At 37.5% G+C, this 21,427-nt stretch overlaps 1 protein-coding gene across 10 annotated transcripts in view; it reads right to left on the reverse strand.

Moving 5' to 3' along the window:
* The window catches only part of NUP98 (nucleoporin 98 and 96 precursor), a 118,939-nt gene that overhangs the window by 82,809 nt on the left and 14,703 nt on the right, over positions 1-21,427 (reverse strand). For 3 of the 10 annotated variants that reach the window (XM_032853235.1, XM_032853238.1, XM_032853237.1), the window contains exons 2-11: positions 20,010-20,092; positions 16,981-17,084; positions 15,063-15,164; positions 14,777-14,953; positions 12,965-13,104; positions 10,627-10,734; positions 8,898-9,078; positions 7,231-7,394; positions 3,224-3,361; positions 1,474-1,612 (exon numbers count right to left, since the gene is read on the reverse strand). In XM_032853235.1, the coding sequence (XP_032709126.1) occupies positions 1,474-1,612; positions 3,224-3,361; positions 7,231-7,394; positions 8,898-9,078; positions 10,627-10,734; positions 12,965-13,104; positions 14,777-14,953; positions 15,063-15,164; positions 16,981-17,056 (1,225 nt within the window). In that variant the 5' untranslated portion in view covers positions 17,057-17,084; positions 20,010-20,092. The remainder of the gene's footprint in view (positions 1-1,473; positions 1,613-3,223; positions 3,362-7,230; positions 7,395-8,897; positions 9,079-10,626; positions 10,735-12,964; positions 13,105-14,776; positions 14,954-15,062; positions 15,165-16,980; positions 17,085-20,009; positions 20,093-21,427) is intronic. The other 7 variants (XM_032853241.1, XM_032853243.1, XM_032853234.1 and 4 more) reach the window with 4 other exon arrangements.

Consider the following 21,427-nt stretch of genomic DNA (forward strand, 5'->3'; position numbering starts at 1 on the left):
GGTCATGATCCCAGGGTCCTGGGATCAAGCCCCGCATTGGGCTCTCTGCTCAGCAGGGAGCCTGCTTCTTCCTCTCTCCTCTCTCTCTGCCTGCCTCTCTGCCTACTTGTGATCTTTGTCTGTCAAATAAATAAATAAAATCTTAAAAAAAAAAATCAGTCAAATTAAATACAAAAATGTAGGAACTGGTACCTATTTCCTTCACATATATATTTCTGTAAAAAAATACCACCTTCTAACAGATGCTTAATATAGTCTCTTTCTCCAGTACACTCTAAGACCATTCAAAAACACTGAAGAACTGTGTAAAACTATTTAACTGAGGCCAGCCAGGCACTCCAATAACCATGTATTTTCATTCACCTCACACTAAATACTCCCAGGACCTAATAATATACCTGGTACATAAAATCCTTAACAGGTACCAGTCATGAAATGAAGTTTCCTTATCTGATTTAACACAAATTATGTTAATAATTTGTTTAAAATTTGATTAAGAACTTAATTAAGCAGTTATAGAAGACATTTAAAATAATATAATGTTTCTATTAAACAAGTTTAATTCTTCCAGCATATCTCTGAATAGTAGTTTCCAGTTATTTTTTAATTATTACTCAATGTTATCTGTATTTTCCAAATTTTAAAAAAATGAACATGTAGGGCCCCTGGGTGGCTCAGAGGGTTAAAGCCTCTGCCTTCGGCTCAGGTCATGGTCCCAGGGTCCTGGGATTGAGCCCCACATCAGGCTCTCTCCTTGGCAGGGAGCCTGCTTCCTCCTCTCTCTCTCTCTGCCTGCCTCTCTGCCTACTTGTGATCTCTGTCTGTCGAAAAAATAAATAAAATAATAAAAAAAAAAAAGAACATGTAAGCAAAAATATACTTTGGTAAAAAAATAAAAAAAATATATATATATTTTGCAGCTTGAGGGAAAGATTCAAATTTCAGTAAGAATCATGCAATATCAAAAAAATTACAAAATCTCAAAAAAACAACAAAAAATCAAAACAAAAATGACAACAATAAACATTTAAAAAAAATCATCAAATCTCATTTGTACATTACTTCCCTGTCTGGAACCTGGCCTAAAACAATGTGTTACTTCAACCGTATATGTTTTATTTCGGTTTCTCAATTATTGGTGAGGTAATTCAAAGAAAATGTATTTCCTTATTTTGGGAAAAAATCCATCGCCATTAGAGAAGCAACTTTCTACAAGGTACCACTGAATGTGTTGAATGGCCCATTTTATCCAAAGCAGCAAGTTAAGAGACTAATAATGAGGTAAGGCAATTTATATCCCTTCGAACTATGTCAACCCAAGTCCATGATTTTAAACCTTTCCCTCTGGTACTTCACATCAAGCCACAGCTTACCTGAGAATTTTTAAATATTCCCAATCATACGAATCAGGAGAATGATGTGTGGTATAGTCAGTGTAACTTTAAGAGAGCCAAACCTGCTTTTTATATGTACCAAAATTGGAAGTGTTTGTATTGGTTCCTAAAGTCAGGGTTGGTTTGTTACCAAAGAGCCCGCCACTGGTTGTACCAAATGAAGGAGCACTGGTTGTGCTGGTTCCAAATGTAGTAAGCTTGTTATTCCCAAACAGGGTCTAAAAAGAACAAAATACAGGAAAATTTTAAGTAATATAAAGATACACTCCAAATAGCAAAAAGGCTACCTCAGATAAACCTGATTGTGAGGTAAACAAGAGAAGATGTCATAACTTTTATGAGAAAATAGGCATAATGTGAATAAAGACTATCAGAGAAGTATACTAATCTGAGCAAGATTAATTTTATAGAACATGCTCCTAGCCTGAGAAGTTAATGGCAACCATTCAGCACAGTATTACAGTGGGGCAAAGAAAACAACAAAGTAATCAAATATTTCTTTATCTGGTAACATAAAAGTATTATGTATACAATCTGCCAGCAGGAACAGTGATGATAAAAAATTTAAACATGTTAGAATATGGAGGAACCTTCAAAACATTATGCCAATATGCTAAGCAACAGGAATCAGTCACAAAAGATTATATGTGATTCCATTTATATAAAATGTCCAGAATAGATAAAAGGCCTGAGGTAATTGGGGGGGGGGGGATGAAAAGTGACTACTCATGAGTATGAGGTTTCCTTTTATTAAGGTGATGAGTATGTTCTAATACTGACTATGGTGACAGTTCTATAATCTGTTGGTATGCTAAAAACCACTGAATTATAAGCCCTGGAAGGGTTAATTGTATGGCATATAGATTATATTTCAATAAAGTGATTATTAAAAAGAACTTTTGGGGGGCGCCTGGGTGGCTCAGTGGGTTGAGCCTCTGCCTTCAGCTCGGGTCATGGTCTCAAGGATTGGGCCCCACATCGGGCTCTCTGCTCAGCAAGGAGCCTGCTTCTGCCTCTCTCTCTGACTGCCTCTGCCTACTTATGATCTCTCTGTGTCAAATAAATAAATAAAATCATTGGGGAAAAAACCAACTTTTTGAAGCATTCTATAATTTTCTCAATTTCTCATCTCAATTAACTGCCCAAAGAAAAATTAGGAAATAACAGATTTCAATTTTCATGAAAACCACATTTTGGAATTTTTCTTTTCTTTTTTTTAATTAGTCACAACGGCATGTTCAAAGCTTTTTAAAATTGGTACATAATACAGATTGGCTGTTTCATACTGATTCTCATATAATTAAGTGGCCATACAGATTTTACTATTATTTTTAGGTAAAGCACACTCCTAAATAGTTTTTTACTTAAATGACTTAACAAGGAACACAATTAAGTTAAGTCTCCAACTTCATGAAAACCATGAGACCATTAACAATTTTAGCACTTGGAAAATTGCATTCTTAAATTACCATACCGACTTACCACCTCAAAAAGAGTTAGATATAGGAATTAAAAATTACCCAATTTTAAGAATGAAAGCATGTCACCTTAGACTCAATTTAACTAACCGGAGTGATATTTTGTTATCAGAAGTAAACAGTACATAAGCATCGAGCCAAAGAAATTTTAAAAAGAACTTACTACTTAAAAATTAACCTACTGAAGTTACCTGGTTACTCTTTTTTGCACCAAATAGCTTTCAATTATATCAGTATCAAGTCATATAATGTATCCAGTAAAAATACTTGAAAAACAGTTAAATCATACTTAGAAATTCCTTTCACAAATGTATACGTATCTTCAAATTACAGTAAACTGTAAAAACCTACCGAACCAACAGCACCAAATCCAGTGTTGGGCTGCCCAAAGAGACCTGTTCCTGTTCCAAATGCTGTCCCAGTGCTGGTGTTTGTAGCTGTCCCAAAAAGACCTCCAGGCTGTGAAGCTTGAGTTACTCCAAATAAACCCTGCAAAAAGTAACCTACATTAGAAGATATCCCACAACAGTCTGTTTTAAGAGTCTTAGATTACTAACAGTTGCCATTTTAAAAAAGTTTATTTGATATACATATTATGCTAAATGCACAGAGTATATCTTTTCTTCCCAACAACTCTTATGAGGGCCATTTAAAATGAAACGAAAATCCCACCTTGAGGCAGTTAAAAACTTGCCCAAGATGTCATACCTCCTGAGTGACAGGACCAGAAATTCGTATCTACATCTAAGCCCGATGAGCTCCAAGGTCCTGGGCGGCTAATAAGACTTTATACTAACTCTTGTGCTCTACGAAACAGTGGGGTTGCAACACTGAAATCAAAACATTATGACAGAATGCTTCACTTTCAGAGAGTTATGCTGAAAGAACTAATCAATATTGAGCTGGGGAATGGATTTTGAATCAAGTAACTGAAAACAAGCAGCAGAAATAATCAATTTGGACAGAGGCAGGAGAGTAATGTTAAAGTCCTTTTTTTTTTTTAAAGATTTTATTTATTTATTTGTCAGAGAGAGAAAGAGTGAGCGCACAAGCAGGGGGAGCAGCAGGCAAAGGGAGAAGCAGGCTCCCCACTGAGCAAGGAGTCTGATGTGGGACTTGATGCCGGGGCCCTGGGATCATGACCTGAGCTGTAGGTAGATATTTAACCAACTAAGCCATCCAGGCATCTCAAGTCTTCTAAATTTGAGATGAGAAACTACACTCGTTTCAAGTAAGCAAAGTTCACAATCACCCAATGTTTAAGAAAGTATTTTATTTATGCATTAGTTAACTACAACAACAGCAACAAAATACTGCACTAATGGACTATTATTGCTGAACTGAGAATTCAAGTGTTGGGTTTTTCGGTTTGTTTTTTAAAGATTTATTTATTTGAGAGAGAGAGACAGACAGAGCAAAGGCCCATGTGGCGGGTAGGAAGGTGGGGACAAGAGGGAGAGACAATCTCAAGCAGACTGACTCCCCACTGAGCATAAAGTCTGATGTGGGGCTCAATCTGACGTACCTGAGATCGTGACCTGAGCCCAAACCAAGAGTCAGATGCTTAACCAGGTGTCCCAAACAGTGTTTTTTAAAACAGCTTTACTGAGACATAATTCATATACCATTAAATTTACCCACTTAAAGTTCATTATTCAGGTTTTTTTCCCTTCAGACTTAAGCAATTATCCCTACTCTCTAATCTAGAACATTTTTCTCACTCCAAAAAAAAAAAAAAAACCCAGGCCAGTTAAGAATCACACCCTATTCCTAGGCAATCAATCACTCATCTACTTTTTGTTTCCATGGATTTGTCCATTCTGAGTATATTGTTATGAATGGAATCCTATAAAATGTGGTCCTTTGTGAAAGGCTTAACTTGTTTAAAATTGCCATGTTTAAAAGATCCAACCACATTGTAGCATTTATCATTCCACTTATGGCTGAACAATATTCCACTGTATGAATATACATTTTTTTAATTCATTCATCACTAATGGACAATTGAGATGTTTCTACATTCTGGCTATGTTATAATCATTTGTGTACAAAGTTTTGTGTTTGTATTTCTGTTGGTGAAATACCAAGGTATACAATTACTCAGTCAAATGGTAACTCTGTGTAACATTTTGAGGAAACACCAAACCCAAAGTGGTTGCATTATTTCACATTCCTACCAGCAATGTATAAGGTTTCCAATTTCTACAGTTTTTGAAAATACTATGGTCTAGCATTTTTATGCCTTCTTTCTGGATAGGAAGCAGTGTCTTACTGTGGTTTTGACTTGCACATTCCTGGTAACTACCAGAGTTGAGTATTTCTTCATGTGCTCATTAGCCATTTGTTTTATCTTCTTTGAAGAAATACCTATTCAAGTCTTTGGCCCATTTTTAATGGGTCATTGTCTTACTGACTCATTAAAGTTATTTACATATTCTAAATCCAAGTCCTTCATAAAATATATAACTTACAAGTATTTTCTATCATCTGTGGGTGTTCTTTTCTCTTTCTTGATGGTATTCCTTTGACCCACAAGTTTTAATTTTGATAAAGTTCAGTCTATTTTTTTCTTTTGCTTTTGGTGTCACTTTTAAGAAACCATTATCTAATTCCTTTTCTTGTTAGAATTTTATAGTTTCATGGGTGCCTGGGTGGCTCCGTCATTAAGTGTCTGCCTTTGGCTCAGGTCATGATCGCAGGGTCCTGGGATCAAGCCCCAAGTTGGGCTCCCTGCTCTTCTGGAAGCCTATTTCTCCCTCTTCTACTCCCCCTGCTTGGGTTTCCTCTTTTGCTGTCTGTCAAGTAAGTAAACAGAATCTTAAAAAAAAAAAAAAAATTATAGTTTCAGCTATTTAAGTATTTGATCCATTTTGAGTTAATGTGTACAGCTGCTACAATGGTGGTGAGAAAGGGTTCAGCTGCTTTTTTTTTTCCAACTGAATTTTTGTGCATTGAAAAATCAATTGTCCCAGGGGCACTTGTGTGGCTCAGTCAGCTGAGTGTCCAAATCTTGATTTCAGCTCAGGATCAAGCCCCATGTTGGGCTCTGTGCTCAGCATGGAGTCTGCTTCTCCCCTTCCCTTTCCTCACCTCCCTCCCACTCACACATTCTCTTAAACAAATAAATAGTCCTAGCACCATCTGTTGAAAAAATTATTCTTTCCCCATCAAGAACTGTTTTGGTATTATTGTTGCAAATCAATTATCTATAAATTTGAGGGTTTATTTCTGGACTCTCAACTCTATTCCACTGATCTGTATGTCTAGCCTTCTGTTAGTACCACCATCTTGATTACTATTGCTTTATAGTAAACATTAAAATTGAGACATGAGTGTTCCAGCTTTCTTCTTTCTCAAGATTACTTTGGCTATTCTGGGTTCCTTTCTATTCTCTGTAGAATGTTTTTATCATGAAAGGGTGTCAAAACACTTTTTCTGTACCTACTGGTTTTTGTTTTTTTCTATTTCTTTTATCCGTTTTTTTTTTTTTAAGTGGGCTCCACATCCAGCCTTCCTCCCCCAGTGTGGGCTTGAACTCATTACCCTGAGATCAAGAACTAAGCTCAGATCAAGAGTCAGAACCTTAACCACCTGAGCCACCCAGGTATCCCTTTTTTATTTTTCTGGTTTATTAATTTTTCTATGCTGAACAAACATTCTGGGATGAATCCCTCATGGTCACGGTTATAATCCTTTTAATATGTTACTGAATTTTGTCTGCCAGTATTTTTAAGATTTTGGGGTCTGGCTGTAATTATTTTTTAATCAGGTAAAATATCTTTAACTGGCTTTAAAGTCCAGTTAAATTCCAAGAATTCAAATCAATAAATCACACCTCTAATTAATCTTAATTTTACTCTTTCCTAAAAGAGTCCTCAGAAATAAACTGGCAATGATTCTAAGTACTTCCTTCCTCTTGCTTTTTTGCACAGAAGTACCAATTATCCAATAATGGCTCTGAGTTTTAATGCTCTCTTATTTAATGAATTACACATCTTTGTGTGACCCCACACTTAACAAGGTAAAAGAATACTCTCAAAGACAGCCAGTGATTTATAAGTATTTTCTCCTCTTACTCTATAGAATGTGGACAGAACCAATGTCCTAAGGTGTAGCCTTCAGGATGGCCAATTCTAGCACATTAAGCAGTTCCTACTGAAATATCCTCAGAAAGAATAAGCAACTTGCTCAGAGTAGAGCTTGTACTAGAATACAGGTTTTAATTACTTACATTTTGCCCTTTTCTTTACCATCAACCCTTAAGAACTAAGAACTTGTAGTCTGACATGATTAGAAGTCTCATTACTTAGCTATGTAAATGTTAAGAGGTGGAGGTAACTAAGGGCCTGGTTCCTTACCATGGTGTTGGTGCTTGGCTGTCCTAGTGTGCTGGTATTACCAAAGGAAAAGCCAGTGTTCTGAGTGGTTGTGGCCTGGCCGAATGGTTTGCTGAAGAGGCTGGTGGTCTGCTGATTCTGTTGTCCAAAGAGACCACCGGGATTTGTTCCAAATCCAGTGGTACCTTTCAGAAAAAAAGAAAAAAAGGAAAGTAAAAATAAATGGAGGGAAAAAAACCCCCAAACCCTCAAACCTTACATTACTCAGTTACTGCAACAGCCTTATTATTCTTAAATACCTAAGTTACCCTACATTCATTCACTACCCAGAAGATAACCATTTCACTTCCCATCCTTTTTCACCTAAACTGGATTTGGTTCAGACTTTAATTCCCACAATAATATTCTGACCCCAACAACTCTTCTCCTCATGTGAGTCCAAAACTTTCTATTTCACAAGACACCACACTACACTCAAAATCTGTATGTGTATTTCAACCCTGCTAGCCCAAGTTTTTCTTGAGAACAGAGGCTTTCTCTCTATAATTCCCGCATAGGATACACTGTACTCAATCATGAATACATGGCTGAACTATATCACAAAACACAAGTACTGAAATGAATGTTAAATGCCACTTAAACATGTATTTATCTGTGTATTTGTGGGTGTGTATAAATCTCTCTAAAAGGTCATGAAAAAGTCTAACTTTAGCTTGTTTCTATGGATGAAAAATGGTAGCTAAGGGAGGGAAAGAAGATTAACTTTGGTTACAGACTTTTTCGTGTCTCATGAACTTTTTATCATATATACGTATTACCTATACAAGAGTAGTATTTGTATTAAAGTAATTTATTTTTTTTTTTTGTATTAAAGTAATTTAATCATCATCCTAGACGTCCCTCTTTCACATTTCACATCAAAGCAATCTATAGCAAACTCCATCAGTTCTACATACAAACTGGGCCGAAAATCTGACATTATTACCACCTCCATCTCCTTAACCAACCCACCATCATCTCCCATGTGAACAAAGCAACAGCTTTCCTAAATGATTTGTTTTCACCCTTGCCCCCTTACAATCTTTTTCTTTTTCTTGGAGTTTTTATAGTTTGATACACTATGTTACATTAGTTTCAGGTGTACAATGTAGTGATTCCACAAGTTTCTAGGTTATGCTATGCTCATAAATGTAGCTACCACAATCTACTCTTAACAGTCTTCAGATGATCCTTCGCTCATAATCACACGACTTCTTTATCTACAACCTCTAATGGCTTCCCAACTCAAATAAAAATTCAGATCTTGACACTGGCCCACAAAGTTCTATAAAATATAGTCCTTATATCCCTCAACACTTCCCCTTAGTCCTTATCTCTTTGGGAAAAAACTCAAGGTTTTCAGACTTATAGCTTCTCTGGCTGGAATGTTCTTCCCCAAAAACCTATATAGCTTTATTCTTTGCCTTCTTCAGAGGTCACTGTTCAAATGCTACCTTATCAAAGTGAGGCCCTTTTTAACTATCTTCATTTAAAACTCTATTTCTCTCCATCCCCACATACATATCAGATACGCTATTCCTCAAACATCCCTGAATTCTTTTTCACCACAGCATTTACCACAAAATGACAATTATGTTTTAGTTGTCTGTCCCTCCTCAATATGGCTCAATATGGTGCCAAGTGCTTACTAGTTCCAAAGGCTGTTTTGTTCTGACCATATGCAAAGCCTGAATTAGTGGTAGAGGAGCTGAAGAGTCCTGTCGCACTGGAGGTGGCTGGAGAAGACCCAAACAAGCCAGCTGTGGTACCTGCTCCCACTTGGTTCTGCGGGCCTTTCCGGTTAGCCTGATAATCCTCTAAACGAAGTTCCTAGAGGAAGCAAAAGCGTATTTCCTTTCTTAACATGCAGCCACAAAAATTATTTAGGAAACTAAATACTTAAATTTAGAATTCAATTTCCATGTTCACATAGGAACCATGACTAAAAAACAGAAAATTATAGAACATTAACATAATACCATTACAGAAAAACACTTTCAACAGTGTAGAGTGGACATTAAGATCCATACCATAATCACTAACACCACAGGCCAAAAGGACCAACCATATCTTAATTTTAATTTTCTTTTATAAAGAGCAGTATTTCCTTTTAGTAAAATGCTATGTAATAATTTTATCTACTCCCACCCCAAACGTAAAAATTAGCTGAAAAGACGAAGGAGGCTGGGATAGAGTGAGGGGTCTCAGAAAATTAGGGAAAGAAGGGATGAAGTTTAACATTAACAGTTTTGCCTCACAAGTCAGGGTGTTTCTGTACACTCCAATAAAGCAAGTATAATTTGGGATACAGAGGAAGCAACAGCTACAATCAGGGTTGATACTCAAAATATATAACACACAATCACACAGCAGTAAGAATGAACAAACTGTAACTTCATGCGACACCATGGATAATCCCACAAAGTGGAAAAACAGACTTAAAAGTATGTAATTTAAGATTTCATCTATATAAAGTTTGAAATGAGGAAAAAATGGGCAGTCATGATAGTAGGGAATCAGAGCATATGGGGACATCAGGAATGCTGGTAATGCACTATGACTTGATTTGGATCCTGGTTACATGGGTATATTCACTTGGTGAAAACTTACTGTATGGTACACTTATGACTTTCCATGAGTTTATTAAAAACATGTGTATCCATGTATACGCACACTGCCCAAGTAATATGAGCAACATAAAATCACAATAGACTATTTAGTAGAACTACGTCAGTATATTCAAGCTGCATATTGCCCTGCCTAAAACAAGATGTGTATAATTACTACATTAATTTAAAAAAATAATTGGGGGGCACCTGGGTGGCTCAGTTGGTTAGGCGTCTCCCTTTGGCTTGAGTCATGACCTCAGTGTCCTGGAACTGAGCCCCACATGTTTCCTGTTCATCCAGGAGTCTGCTTCTCCCTCTCCCCCTACCCCTCCCCTTTCCCTGCCCACTTGTGTTTGCATGCTTGCTCTCTCAAATACATAAATAAAATTTTTAAAAACATGTGACTTATTCACTGTCAGGTCATGAGTTAAAGCCCCACACAGGGCACAGAGCCTACTTAAAAAACGTATGTGTGGGGCGCCTGGGTGGCTCAGTGGGTTAAGCCTCTGCCTTCGGCTCAGGTCCCAGGGTCCTGGGATCGAACCCCGCCTGCTTCCCCCTCTCATTCTGCCTGCCTCTCTGCCTACTTGTGATCTCTCCTTGTTAAATAAATAAATAAAATCTTTAAAAAAAAAATGTGTGTGTTAAGTTTTTTACAGAAACCCAGTGTGAACTACTTGATCCTAAAAAAAATCAAAGCATTTTTAAAACCTACTTTCCAATAGAATCAAAAGGTTAGGCTGATATTCTGTACTGCCATTTTACTGACCTCTAGTGACTTGCTTTCGTATTCTTTCATAGCAGTAATACACTGGTGCTTGGTACTGATGTTAGTGCTAACTCCAGCTTTAACCATAGTATCTGTACCAGTTGGAGGCTGCAAAGGAAGATAAAGGCAAATTTGAAAGTCTGAAGCAAATATTTAAGTCCATACTCTAAATCCCTACTATCACAGACATAATTCTTCAATCACTAAACTCTATAGTAACTAGTCCTGTAGGTCTTCTGCTAAACGAGATAGTTTCAAGGGTGCTTAATATATTGCATTTCTGATCTCCCCCCTCCTTACGTCAAAGTTATCTAAATAAATCAATGTCAGTAATAGTTACCACAGATATTAAGCCCCTAACCAAGCCATCTCATTATCTACTAAAATACACTTAAGGGGAAGCTGGGTGGCGCAGTCAGTTAAGTGTCTGCCTTTGGCTCAGGTCATGATCTCAGGGTCCTGGGGCTGAATCCCATACTGGGCTGCCTACTCAGCGGGGTCTGCTTCTCCCTCTCCCTCTGCCTCTCCCCCAATTTGTACACACATGCTCGCTCTCAAATAAAATTGTTAAAATAAATAATGGGCACCTGGGTGGCTCAGTCAGTTGGGCATCTACCTTTGGCTCAGGTCATGATCCCAAGGTCCTAGGATAGAGCCCTGCATGGGCTCCCTGCTCAGCAGGAAGTCTGCTCTCCCTCTCCCTCTGCCCCTCCCCCCCTACTCATGCTTTCTCTAATAAATAAAATCTTAAAAAATATATATACACTTAAGATTACATGCATAAGAAAAACTATCCAATTTACCCAACATGTACATTTAAACTTGTATTTCTCAGTTCTATCTCCTACTCTGCTCTGAAATGTTTGCTTTATTTATTTAATTTTTTGAAGTGTCTTCTTTATAACTTGTTGCAATTAAGAAATACGGAAGACTGGCTTTCCCCCTTCAACTAACTAAAGATTTGTACACATATTTGTAGATGTATGTAACCAAAGATTTCCACATGTATTGTCAGTTTTCTCAATTATTATATTTTTTAAGAGAGAACACACAGTATTTTTCACTATCATTTATATTTAATTTTATATTAAATTTAGGGTTCTAAATTCAATATGTTTCTAAATTCTAAAGTTCAGTTTTGAGGCGGCTGGGTGGCTCAACTGGTTAAGCATCTGCCTTTGGCTCAAGTCATGATCTGTGAGTCCTGGGATCGAGCCCCACTTCGGGCTCCTGGCTCAGTGGGGAGTCTGCTTCTCGCTCTCTCTCTGCTCGTCCACCCTGCTTGTACTCTCTCTCTCTGTCCCTCTATCTCAAATAAATAAAATCTTAAAAATAAAGATAAAATAAAAATAAACTTCAGTTTCTAAATTATGACTTCGCCACCTTGCCTAAGAAATTCTTCATTTCCTAGAGTAAATTTTAACAAGAGGTTAAGCCAAGACCTATTTGTGCCAGATTTTCTTTGGGCTAATTGCCCTCTTGCCTATCCTAAGTATCTCTCAACCAATCACATCAAGTGGTATCTTATATCAAGTAGTATTCCATACATTTTCATTAACAAATCTTCCATTCTAACCCTCTATCACATTCTCTCATAATAGTCAAAGAAAACATCAAACTCTACTGCCCCATTCTGCCATTTCATCAACTAGTTTCATTTTTCATTGGCAAATGGAATACTGATGCGTTATTCCCTGTATCTCAAGAGGCCCTATTCTTTAAGACTATTGATTTTTTAAATTTAAATTCAATTAATTAACATTGTGTATTATTGGTTTCAGAGAAAGAGTTCAGTGATTCATCAGTCTTATATAATAACCCAGCTTATTACATCATGTGCCCTCCCTACTGATCATCATCCAGTTACCCCATCCTCCCACCCCAACCCCTCCAGCAACCCTGTTTGTTTCCTATGATTAAGAGTCTCTTACGGTTTGTATCCCTCTCTGATTTTGTCTTGAAAGAGGCCCTGTTTTCAATAATTTCTTTTAGTTTGCCCCCTCATTCCTTTATATATACAAGGAATGATGATCATTCAGAGCCAAGTTATGAATGCAGTAAATACAAGTTCAAGCTCATACTACCTATTGTAATCAACCTTGTGAATATGAATTTGATTGGGTTGAGCATGATTCAAATACACATATTCAAGATTAATGTTTCATGACTTTTCATACCTAGTATATAAATATTTAGAGATTTTGTTCTTAACACTTTCAGGAAGAGTGAGACTAAAAACTATGCTAAGTGGAAAATGGAGAAATTTTATTTCATCCTTCAAAGAAATATACAAATAGAAGAGTAATATATTCCACAAAGACTAGAAGAAAATACTTACATTAAACTTAATAGTTGTCCCAGTAGGAGCAGCTGTAAAACTACTTGGCCCAAAGAGGGAGCCAGATGTGCTACCAAAAGGATTAGAGGTTGTATTTGTAGTACCAAAGAGTCCCCCACTGCTAGTACTTGTTCCAAAATCTGTAAATTAGAAAGAAAAATGAGATGGCAACAGTTAAGAGTCTAAGAATCTGTAAGATATTTTGAAACTGGGCTGTGGTGCCACAACAGCATTACTTTCACATTCTCAAATTCTCTCTTTCAAATCTCCCTAGCAAGTACCTTCAAACATGTTTCATACAGACACATACATAATTCTAGGCTTCCAACTCTGAAGTGAAATAAAATCTGAATCCCTTTGTCAGCTAAGTGTCTATAAAGTTCTTGTTGGGTAAATTTGGAATGAAATGAAATGGTACAAATGAAAAGAAATGGTACTCTATTTCATCATAAATTTTATCTCATTTCTCCTTTTTTGATAAGACTACATGCGGAATGAACTTGTCTTTCTGAAAACATCACAACAGACCTCAACAGGGGTCACTGTATCTTTTATTTACATACATTAATACAAACACTTAAACAAAACCAAGAAGTTCAAAACACACAATGATCCTATTAGGGTAATCAAACAGATTATTATTAAATTTTGTGCAGTAAAATTATATGGAAAAATTAGTAGGCATGTTGATTATTTCTTAGAATAAATTCTCTGATTGCCTTACTTTTCCAAAAAGCTGAATTTCAAAAAATTACATAAAGTGAATTTAACTGTTATCTAAGGAATATATTTTTCAAAGAGAGATATTACTTCTCAAGAAGTTATACATAAGGTGCAGAAATGTCAGTAAGCAATAACGTTATCTGCTAGTATTTAATAGTAAATTATATCCTAATCACCAATTTAAGAAGTGTCTGATTTCATACTGGCAAACTGCTATTTCTTTTCTAAAAACATGTCCTAATGTATGGTTTCAAGTAAACAGTCACATCTCTTTTGAATTAGCAAGTCAGACTGCATTTTACATTGTCATGGTTAAATATTTCAATATCCCACAACTTTCCCTCTGTGAAACAGTGATAGCTGGCTAACATTCATTCTGCTATACTTTTGCACTGGGAATGCATCAACTCACAGGGAACACCTGTTCAACTAGTAGTGGTTACCTCAAAGTACTGTGTGAATTATCCCCAGGCCACATTTAGATTTGAAGCAATCAGTTAAAAACATCTGCTATCTGGGTAGCTCAGTCGGTTGTCTGACTCTTAACTTCAGCTCAGGTCTTGATCTCAGGGTCGTGAGTTCAAGCCCCATGCTGGGCTCCATGAGCCTACTTAAACAAAACATCTGCCATGGATGAGGAATGGAAGAGCAACCATGTCACATCTAGTATGTTATTCCTGCTTTAGTCTCTTATACCCAATGTGAAACAGAGGCAAGAAGAAGGTGTCCCTGCAGTACAATATGGAGGAATATGTGCATTCCTCCTTGAATTTCTCCTGTCTTAACACCTATGACATTACTCTGGCCTGGCTTTTCATCCACTCTCTGGTCATTCTATGTCAGGAGACTCTTCCTCTGCATATCCCTTGAATACTAGTGCTTCTTAGATTTTCAATCTTGGAGCAATGTAGCCCCCTCCTTTCCAGCCTATTAAACTTTTCAATACATTCTGAGGTTTTCGTCTCCCCAATGTTTTTGCTACCTGGTGGAGAAAGGGGGTAAATGAACACAGGGAAAAGAAAAAGAGGGAGTACATTCAATAACCAAATCAAATTATTAGATGCAAAAGTCCAATGATGTCCTACTTACTTCCAAAGCCAGTTGGTTTATTTTGCGCAAAGGCATTGTTCTGGGATGAGAAGAGACTGGTCCCTGTACCTGCAGTTCCAAACAAGCTATTTGATGTTCCTGTTGATGTGCCAAACCCAAAGCCAGTGCTTGTGGAAGTAGCTGGCTGACTAAATGAATTAGTACCAAATAATCCTCCTGGCGAGATGGAGAGGAAAAAAACAGTTAAATACATGGACTGGAACCACTAAATGAAGTCCTATACCAGCTAAGAATAAACCAACCATATTCCAAGTAAAATCCCTACCTGGTTTGGTCTGTGAATTTCCAAAGAGGCCTCCAGTATTGTTGCTAGAACCAAATGCAGATGTTCCAAATGCTCCTCCACTAGTAGTGCCAAAGCCAGTGTCTGAAAAAGGAAAATCCAGAGTCAAAATAAAATCTAAATCAGGTGACCCACTGGAAAGGATCTTAGTATTTCTCAATATTCTGTGTTTGAACAGGATAACTGGTCTAATCTGAAAATTATTTTTTCAAAGTTCCATCAGACTACAAATTACAGTTAAAATTAAGCCAAACATTTTATTCATTGTTCCAGGAGGAAAAAACAAAGTGAAGAGGTGTGACTTTTCAATAAAGTTATAGATGTCAACGGGTTAAAAAAAAAAAGGAGTGCCAAGGTAACTAATGATCTCGAGCTACAGACAAAAGCAAAGTCATCAAACTTAAAGTGTTAAATTCTCTCTAGGCATTATATATTCCAGAGTCTCTGGGATGAATGATCCTTACTTAGGGGAGTGCATGAGAAAGACCTGGAAAGGTTTTTCAGAATACACATGTTCAAGTTCCAACCAAGATTCTAATTCCATAGTTCAATGACAGGAAATACATTCTTTGAAAACAACAAAACAAAACAAAACAAACAAGGGGACCCTGGGTGGCTCAGTCCCTTAAGCGTCTGGCTTCAGCTCAAGTCATGATCTCAGAGTCCTGGGATCGAGCCTCTTGTCGGACTCCCTGTTCAGTGGGGAGTCTGCTTTTCCCTCTCCCCTCTGCCCCTACCCCACCCCTTGTGCCTTCTAATAAAATCTTGAAAAGAAAAAAAAAAAAAGATTCTCTCTCTGCCCCTCCCCCAACACCCCCCAAGGCTCATGCACATGCTTTAAAAAATATATATATATATTTTATATATATATATATAAAATATATATATAAAACATATATATATCAAGTACCTTCTATGAATGATCAAAAAACCATGAAAACTCCAGTTATTTCTATTTCTTATAAAATTCTAACAAGATCTTATCCAGTTATTTATCAAAGAGAATTTGTTATAAGACCAAAGTATGAATAAAATTCCTATCTAAACTATCAGAATGATTTTTTTCTTTTTAAAAATTTATTCAAGTATAATTAAGTGTTACATTGTTTCAGAGTTTTATTAGTTTCAGAATCTGTATTTAAGAGTCTGTTTCTTCATATCTTTTTTCTTTGTTCATTTGTTTTCTTTCTGAATTCCACATATGAGTATAGGTCTTTCTCTCACTTATTTCACTTAGGATTAAACCCTCTAGATCCATCCACATTGATACAAATGTTAAGATCTCAGTCCTGGGGCACCTGGGTGGCTCAGTGGGTTAAGGCCTCTGCCTTCGGCTCAGGTCATGATCTCAGGGTCCTGGGATCTAGCCCTGCATCGGGCTCTCTGCTCAGCGGGGAGCCTGCTTCCTCCCCTCTCTCTCTCATTCTCTCTCTCTCTGCCTGCCTCTTTGCCTACTTGTGATCTGTCTGTCAAATAAATAAATAAAATCTTTAAAAAAAAAAGATCTCAGTCTTTATGATTAATATTCCACTGTATATATACCACATCTTTATTCATTCATCAGTCCATGGACACTTGGGTTGTTCCCATACCTTACCAATAAATACGGGGTGCACATTTCTTTTTGAATTAGTATTTTGGTTTTCTTTGGGTAAATACCCAGTAGCGGAATTACTAGATTGTATGCTGATTCTATTTTTAATTTTCTGAGGAACCTCCACACTATTTTCCACAGTGGCTGCACCAGTTTGCATTTCCACCAACAGTGGGCAAGGAAGGGTTCCTTTTGCTCCACACCCTCGCCAGCACTTATTTCCTGTGTTTTTTATTTCAGCCACCAGAATGTATTTGTTCTTAGTAAGAATAGCTTAAGTTTCTCCCCTTGTTTTGTAAAACTTACTCTGCCCAAATGTTGAAGTTGTGCCAAAGCCACCAGTGCCACCCCCAAAGGGTGTTCCAAATGATTTATTAAACATCTTCAAAATGAGTCTTTGCTTCAGCAAGCTGAAAGAAGAAAAAATTATCACCTTTTAAGGACCACAGAATACAAACTAATTCTTTCAGAAAACGTCACTGTACAAATTTAGTCCCATCCATACTACAGCATAACGTTCATTCTCATTCAATATCCTAAAACTCTATATAATAAAAGGCCTTCTAAAATTGAGCTGAATTACTGGTACCATAATTTAAGGTTAAACTTCAGATCTCACCAACAATCATCCCTTTAAAACAATGTTTTTGGTTTTTTTAACTTTTTTAAAGTTCCCTTCTAATGAAGATTTTGGGTCCACTATGCCAGACCTAGGAGGTTATCCACAATACTGATTAAAAATTATAATGATATTCCGCTATCACAACCATCTGAGAAGGTAAAATTGTTGTCAGGCTGTTTTTGCATTATAAAAAGTTATTCTGCCCTATTTGGGGGACGGGGTATATAAAATGCTGTAATGGTAAATATTCTTTAAACTATGTATGTCCCTCCCCCCATCTCCAAATCCGAGTGCCCTGACATTCTCTTTGAAATAACTTAAGACCATTCTTTATGGTCTCCTACTTACCTATCTTTGTCTGGGAACATTACAGAAAACCTTTGGTGAAAATCCCCCAACTCATACAAATGGCTCCTCTCCAGTATCAAAACTATGCACTTAATGAGTTGGACCAAAGTGTTCCAACAAATACAAAAGTTTGGTTTATGCCCCTCCCCAGATTTGCATAAAAGACAAGTTAGTCTATTCAAAAGTAAACACTGTCCACCTGTACCCTGAAACAAATCATACATTATATGTTAATTTAAAAAAAGTAAACACTGTCCCTGATAAATTTTCCTTAAACTTAAGGTTATCTACTACCTCTTATCAGCCAGCAGACAAGAAAATACTTAGTAAACTCTGTACTTTTAATATAAAAATCTCAGAAAATAGCCAATTATGCTTATCTGGATTTTGTAACAGGCAGGATGATTTTTCCATTATTTAAACATGATGGAACAGGTTTTTTTTTCCTAGTAAAATCATACCCCATTCATATAATAGAATTAAACACTTACAAGTGCTCCCCACAATATTCTAGTTACCCTTTAGTACTTTCAGTCATTCTAATAACCAAAACATGTTGTGCAACATTGGAAAAGATGAAGCTGTCCCTAAATACCTACGGTTTTACAAAAATCAACATTCTGCTCACTAAACTCCCCTAGGAAAAAACTCCCAATACTTAGTTCTTTATCTCAACATCTGGGAATTTACTAATTCCAATTAAACAAAGCTCACTGAAACCAGTAGTTCAAGAGAGCCACATCAGAATTAGTTCGCAAACTTTTCAAAATAACTGCCCCTCCCCCAGGCCCCATTCTAGAGATGAGGACCAAATTAATTAATGTCCAGGGTTGGGATGTAGACATTTGTATTTTGAAAGGCTCTTCAAGTGACTCTAATGCATTCTCTTGGAACCAGAGGCGATATTTCACGTAATCATCATTTCTCTTTTAGTAATGAGATCTGCTCAGAGTTTCCTGCCTTCTCAACTTAACAGGTGTCATGAAGTACAGAATGAGCCTATCCCCCCTATTAACTGGCAACTTTTCTTTCCAGGGAAAATATTCTTGGAAGTACTTAGCAGAAGTCTAGACCTCTATGATCTACCTATGTATTTGTTTTTCAACAGTTCATTTGGAATTGACAGCTGTGCTAGGGGTCAGATGTCTAGACAATTTCATTTTGACTGCAATCTCTCTCATACTGCTGTATTGAGCAACAGCCCTATCACATCCACTTCATTCTCCGTTGACTACATTTTTTGACCCATTATCAGCACAGCAGAAACTGTAAGGAGTAACAGTTATTACACTAAATTTGCCATCCATTTTCTTATTCATCCCCACAACGAGCAATCTGTTCATGTACATCTGACATCTATATAGCAGATGTGTCAGGATTCAGAAGCTAAGTAATAGTTTTTTCTCTGTGACATTCACCCTTCTATTAAAGATTTTAGTGTTAATATGGGAACTAGGTTCTACAGGCTAAATCCATAGCTCCCAACAATCAAAACTTGCTTTTTTTTTTTTAAAGATTTATTTATTTATTTATTTATTTGACAGAGAGAGAGAGAGAGAGAGAGATCACAAGTAGGCAGAGAGGCAGGCAGAGAGAATGGAAGGGAAGCAGGCTCCCTGCTGAGCAGAGAGCCCGATGCGGGGCTCAATCCCAGGACCCTGGGATCATGACCCAAGCCGAGGGCAGAGGCTTTAACCCACTGAGCCACCCAGGCCCCCCCAAAACTTGCTTTTTAAAATTCTTACCCTAACAGGGGCACTTGGGTGGCACAGTCAATTGAGCGTCCAACTCTTGATTTAGGCTCGGGTCATGATCTCATGAGTCATGAGACTGAACCCACGCTGGGCTCCCCAGTCAGCGGGGAGTCAGCCTGAGATTCTCTCTTTCCTTCTCCCTCTGCCCCTTCCACTGCTCCCTCTAGGGCACACACTAAGATACATAAATAAATCTTATTTAAAAAAAAAAAAAACTTATCCTGAAGCACCTGGGTGGCTCACTTGGTTAAGTGTCTGACTCTTGATTTCAGCTCAGGTTATGATCTCAGAATCATGAGGTCAAGCCCCTCTTTGGGCTCTGTGCTCACAGTCTGCTTATCCCTCTCCCTCTGCTCCTCCCCTGCTCATGCTCTCTTACTCACTCTCTCAAATTAAAAAAATCTTAAAAAACAGAAATTTAAAAATCTTATCATAACATAAAAACCTAACATCACATATATTTCATAAGGGATTTTAAAAAGTAATAAAATATCCTAGGAAACACCTAATGGTTTATAAGCTTTTATACATTATCTCAACAATCCTAAAATGATGTTATTATGCATCACTATCTGTATTTTAAGGATGAGAAAAGAGGATCAAGTGTTTACCTAGCCTCCCAAGGTCAAAGAAGTAGTAAGTGGTAGAGCCCCACTTTAATCTATCTTCTGACTTCCCATGGACACCCTCAAGCCTAGGAGGGAACATACTAAGCAACAAAGAACATGTTCAGTATGAAAGAAATTCATTGTATCTGTTCCAGACCTAAGCACAAGGGACAACGCAGGGACCAAATCCAATTTGGACTCTTAGGAAAAAAAGGTTCTCACTCAAGTTCAGCCTATCTTTTTGGGGTTCTGGCCATGATGGGCTTGGCTCAGTGTCAAGCCTGAGCATACTGGGATTTAAGTTTTTGTGTTTTTTTTTTAAATTATCACCATGGAAACAAACCAAGACTTTGGAAACAGCTTCACGATTTTTATCATAATTGCTAGAAATTGAAGAATGGCTAATGCAGTTAACCCTTTGCCCTTTAAACAAATCATCTTGACTATGCTATGAAATGTCAGTGACTCAATGAAAGATGTCCCATTCTCTACACTTTCCCCTTCTAAACCTACTAATTCATTCTTTAAAACTTAGCCCAGGGGATGCCTGGATGGCTCAGTTGGTTGAGCATCCATCTCTTGGCTTTGGTTCAGGTCCTAATCTCAAGCTCCACACTCAGAGCATAGTCAGCCTAAGATTCTCTCTCTCTCCCTCTGCTCCTTCCCCTCTCATGTGTGCACGTGTCCTTTCTCTCTCTCAAATAAAATCTTAAAAAACAAAAATCCTAGCTCAAGCTCAAATGTCATCCCTTCCATAAGCTTTCATAGCTCCTTCTAGCAATTAGTCAAGTCATTCCTCCAAGCTGACACAGCACATGATGATTTGTTTGTAAGTATTCATCCTGATTGACTCTTTATGGTGGACAGTGTGATAATACCAACTACACAGATCTCCCTGTAAGAGAGAAGGATCTGTAGTCCCAGCTGGTGCAAAGTACTACCAAAAAGATAACCCTCAGCTACTGATCCTTTTCAGAACTGCCTCCACTGAAAAGCTGCCTTACTCAGTGTCATATCCTCTTCCAAGGATAGCCCACATGCAAAATGAGGCCCCTTCACTCCCACTTAAGCGAATTTTTTTTTTTAAAGATTTTATTTATTTATTTGACAGACAGAGATCACAAGTAGGCAGAGAGAGAGGGGGAAGCAGGCTCCCCGCCAAGCAGAGAGACCGATGTGGGGCTCAATCCCAATGAAAAATTCTACCAAGAGTCTTCCTTTCATGGCATCCTTTTGTTCTGAGAATTCATCACACTTGATTTTAAGTAAGAAGTTACTTCTAAAATAACTTGATCAGAGGCACCTAGTGGCTCAGTGGGTTAAAGCCTCTGCCTTCTGCTCAGGTCATGATCCCAGGGTCCTGGGATTGAGCCCCGCATCAGGCTCTCTGCTCCGCAGGAAGCCTGCTTCCTCCTCTCTCT

Source organism: Lontra canadensis, unplaced genomic scaffold (genome assembly GCF_010015895.1).
Source record: "Lontra canadensis isolate GAN:19392208 unplaced genomic scaffold, GSC_riverotter_1.0 scaffold7, whole genome shotgun sequence".
In the NCBI taxonomy this organism is placed as follows: domain Eukaryota; kingdom Metazoa; phylum Chordata; class Mammalia; order Carnivora; family Mustelidae; genus Lontra; species Lontra canadensis.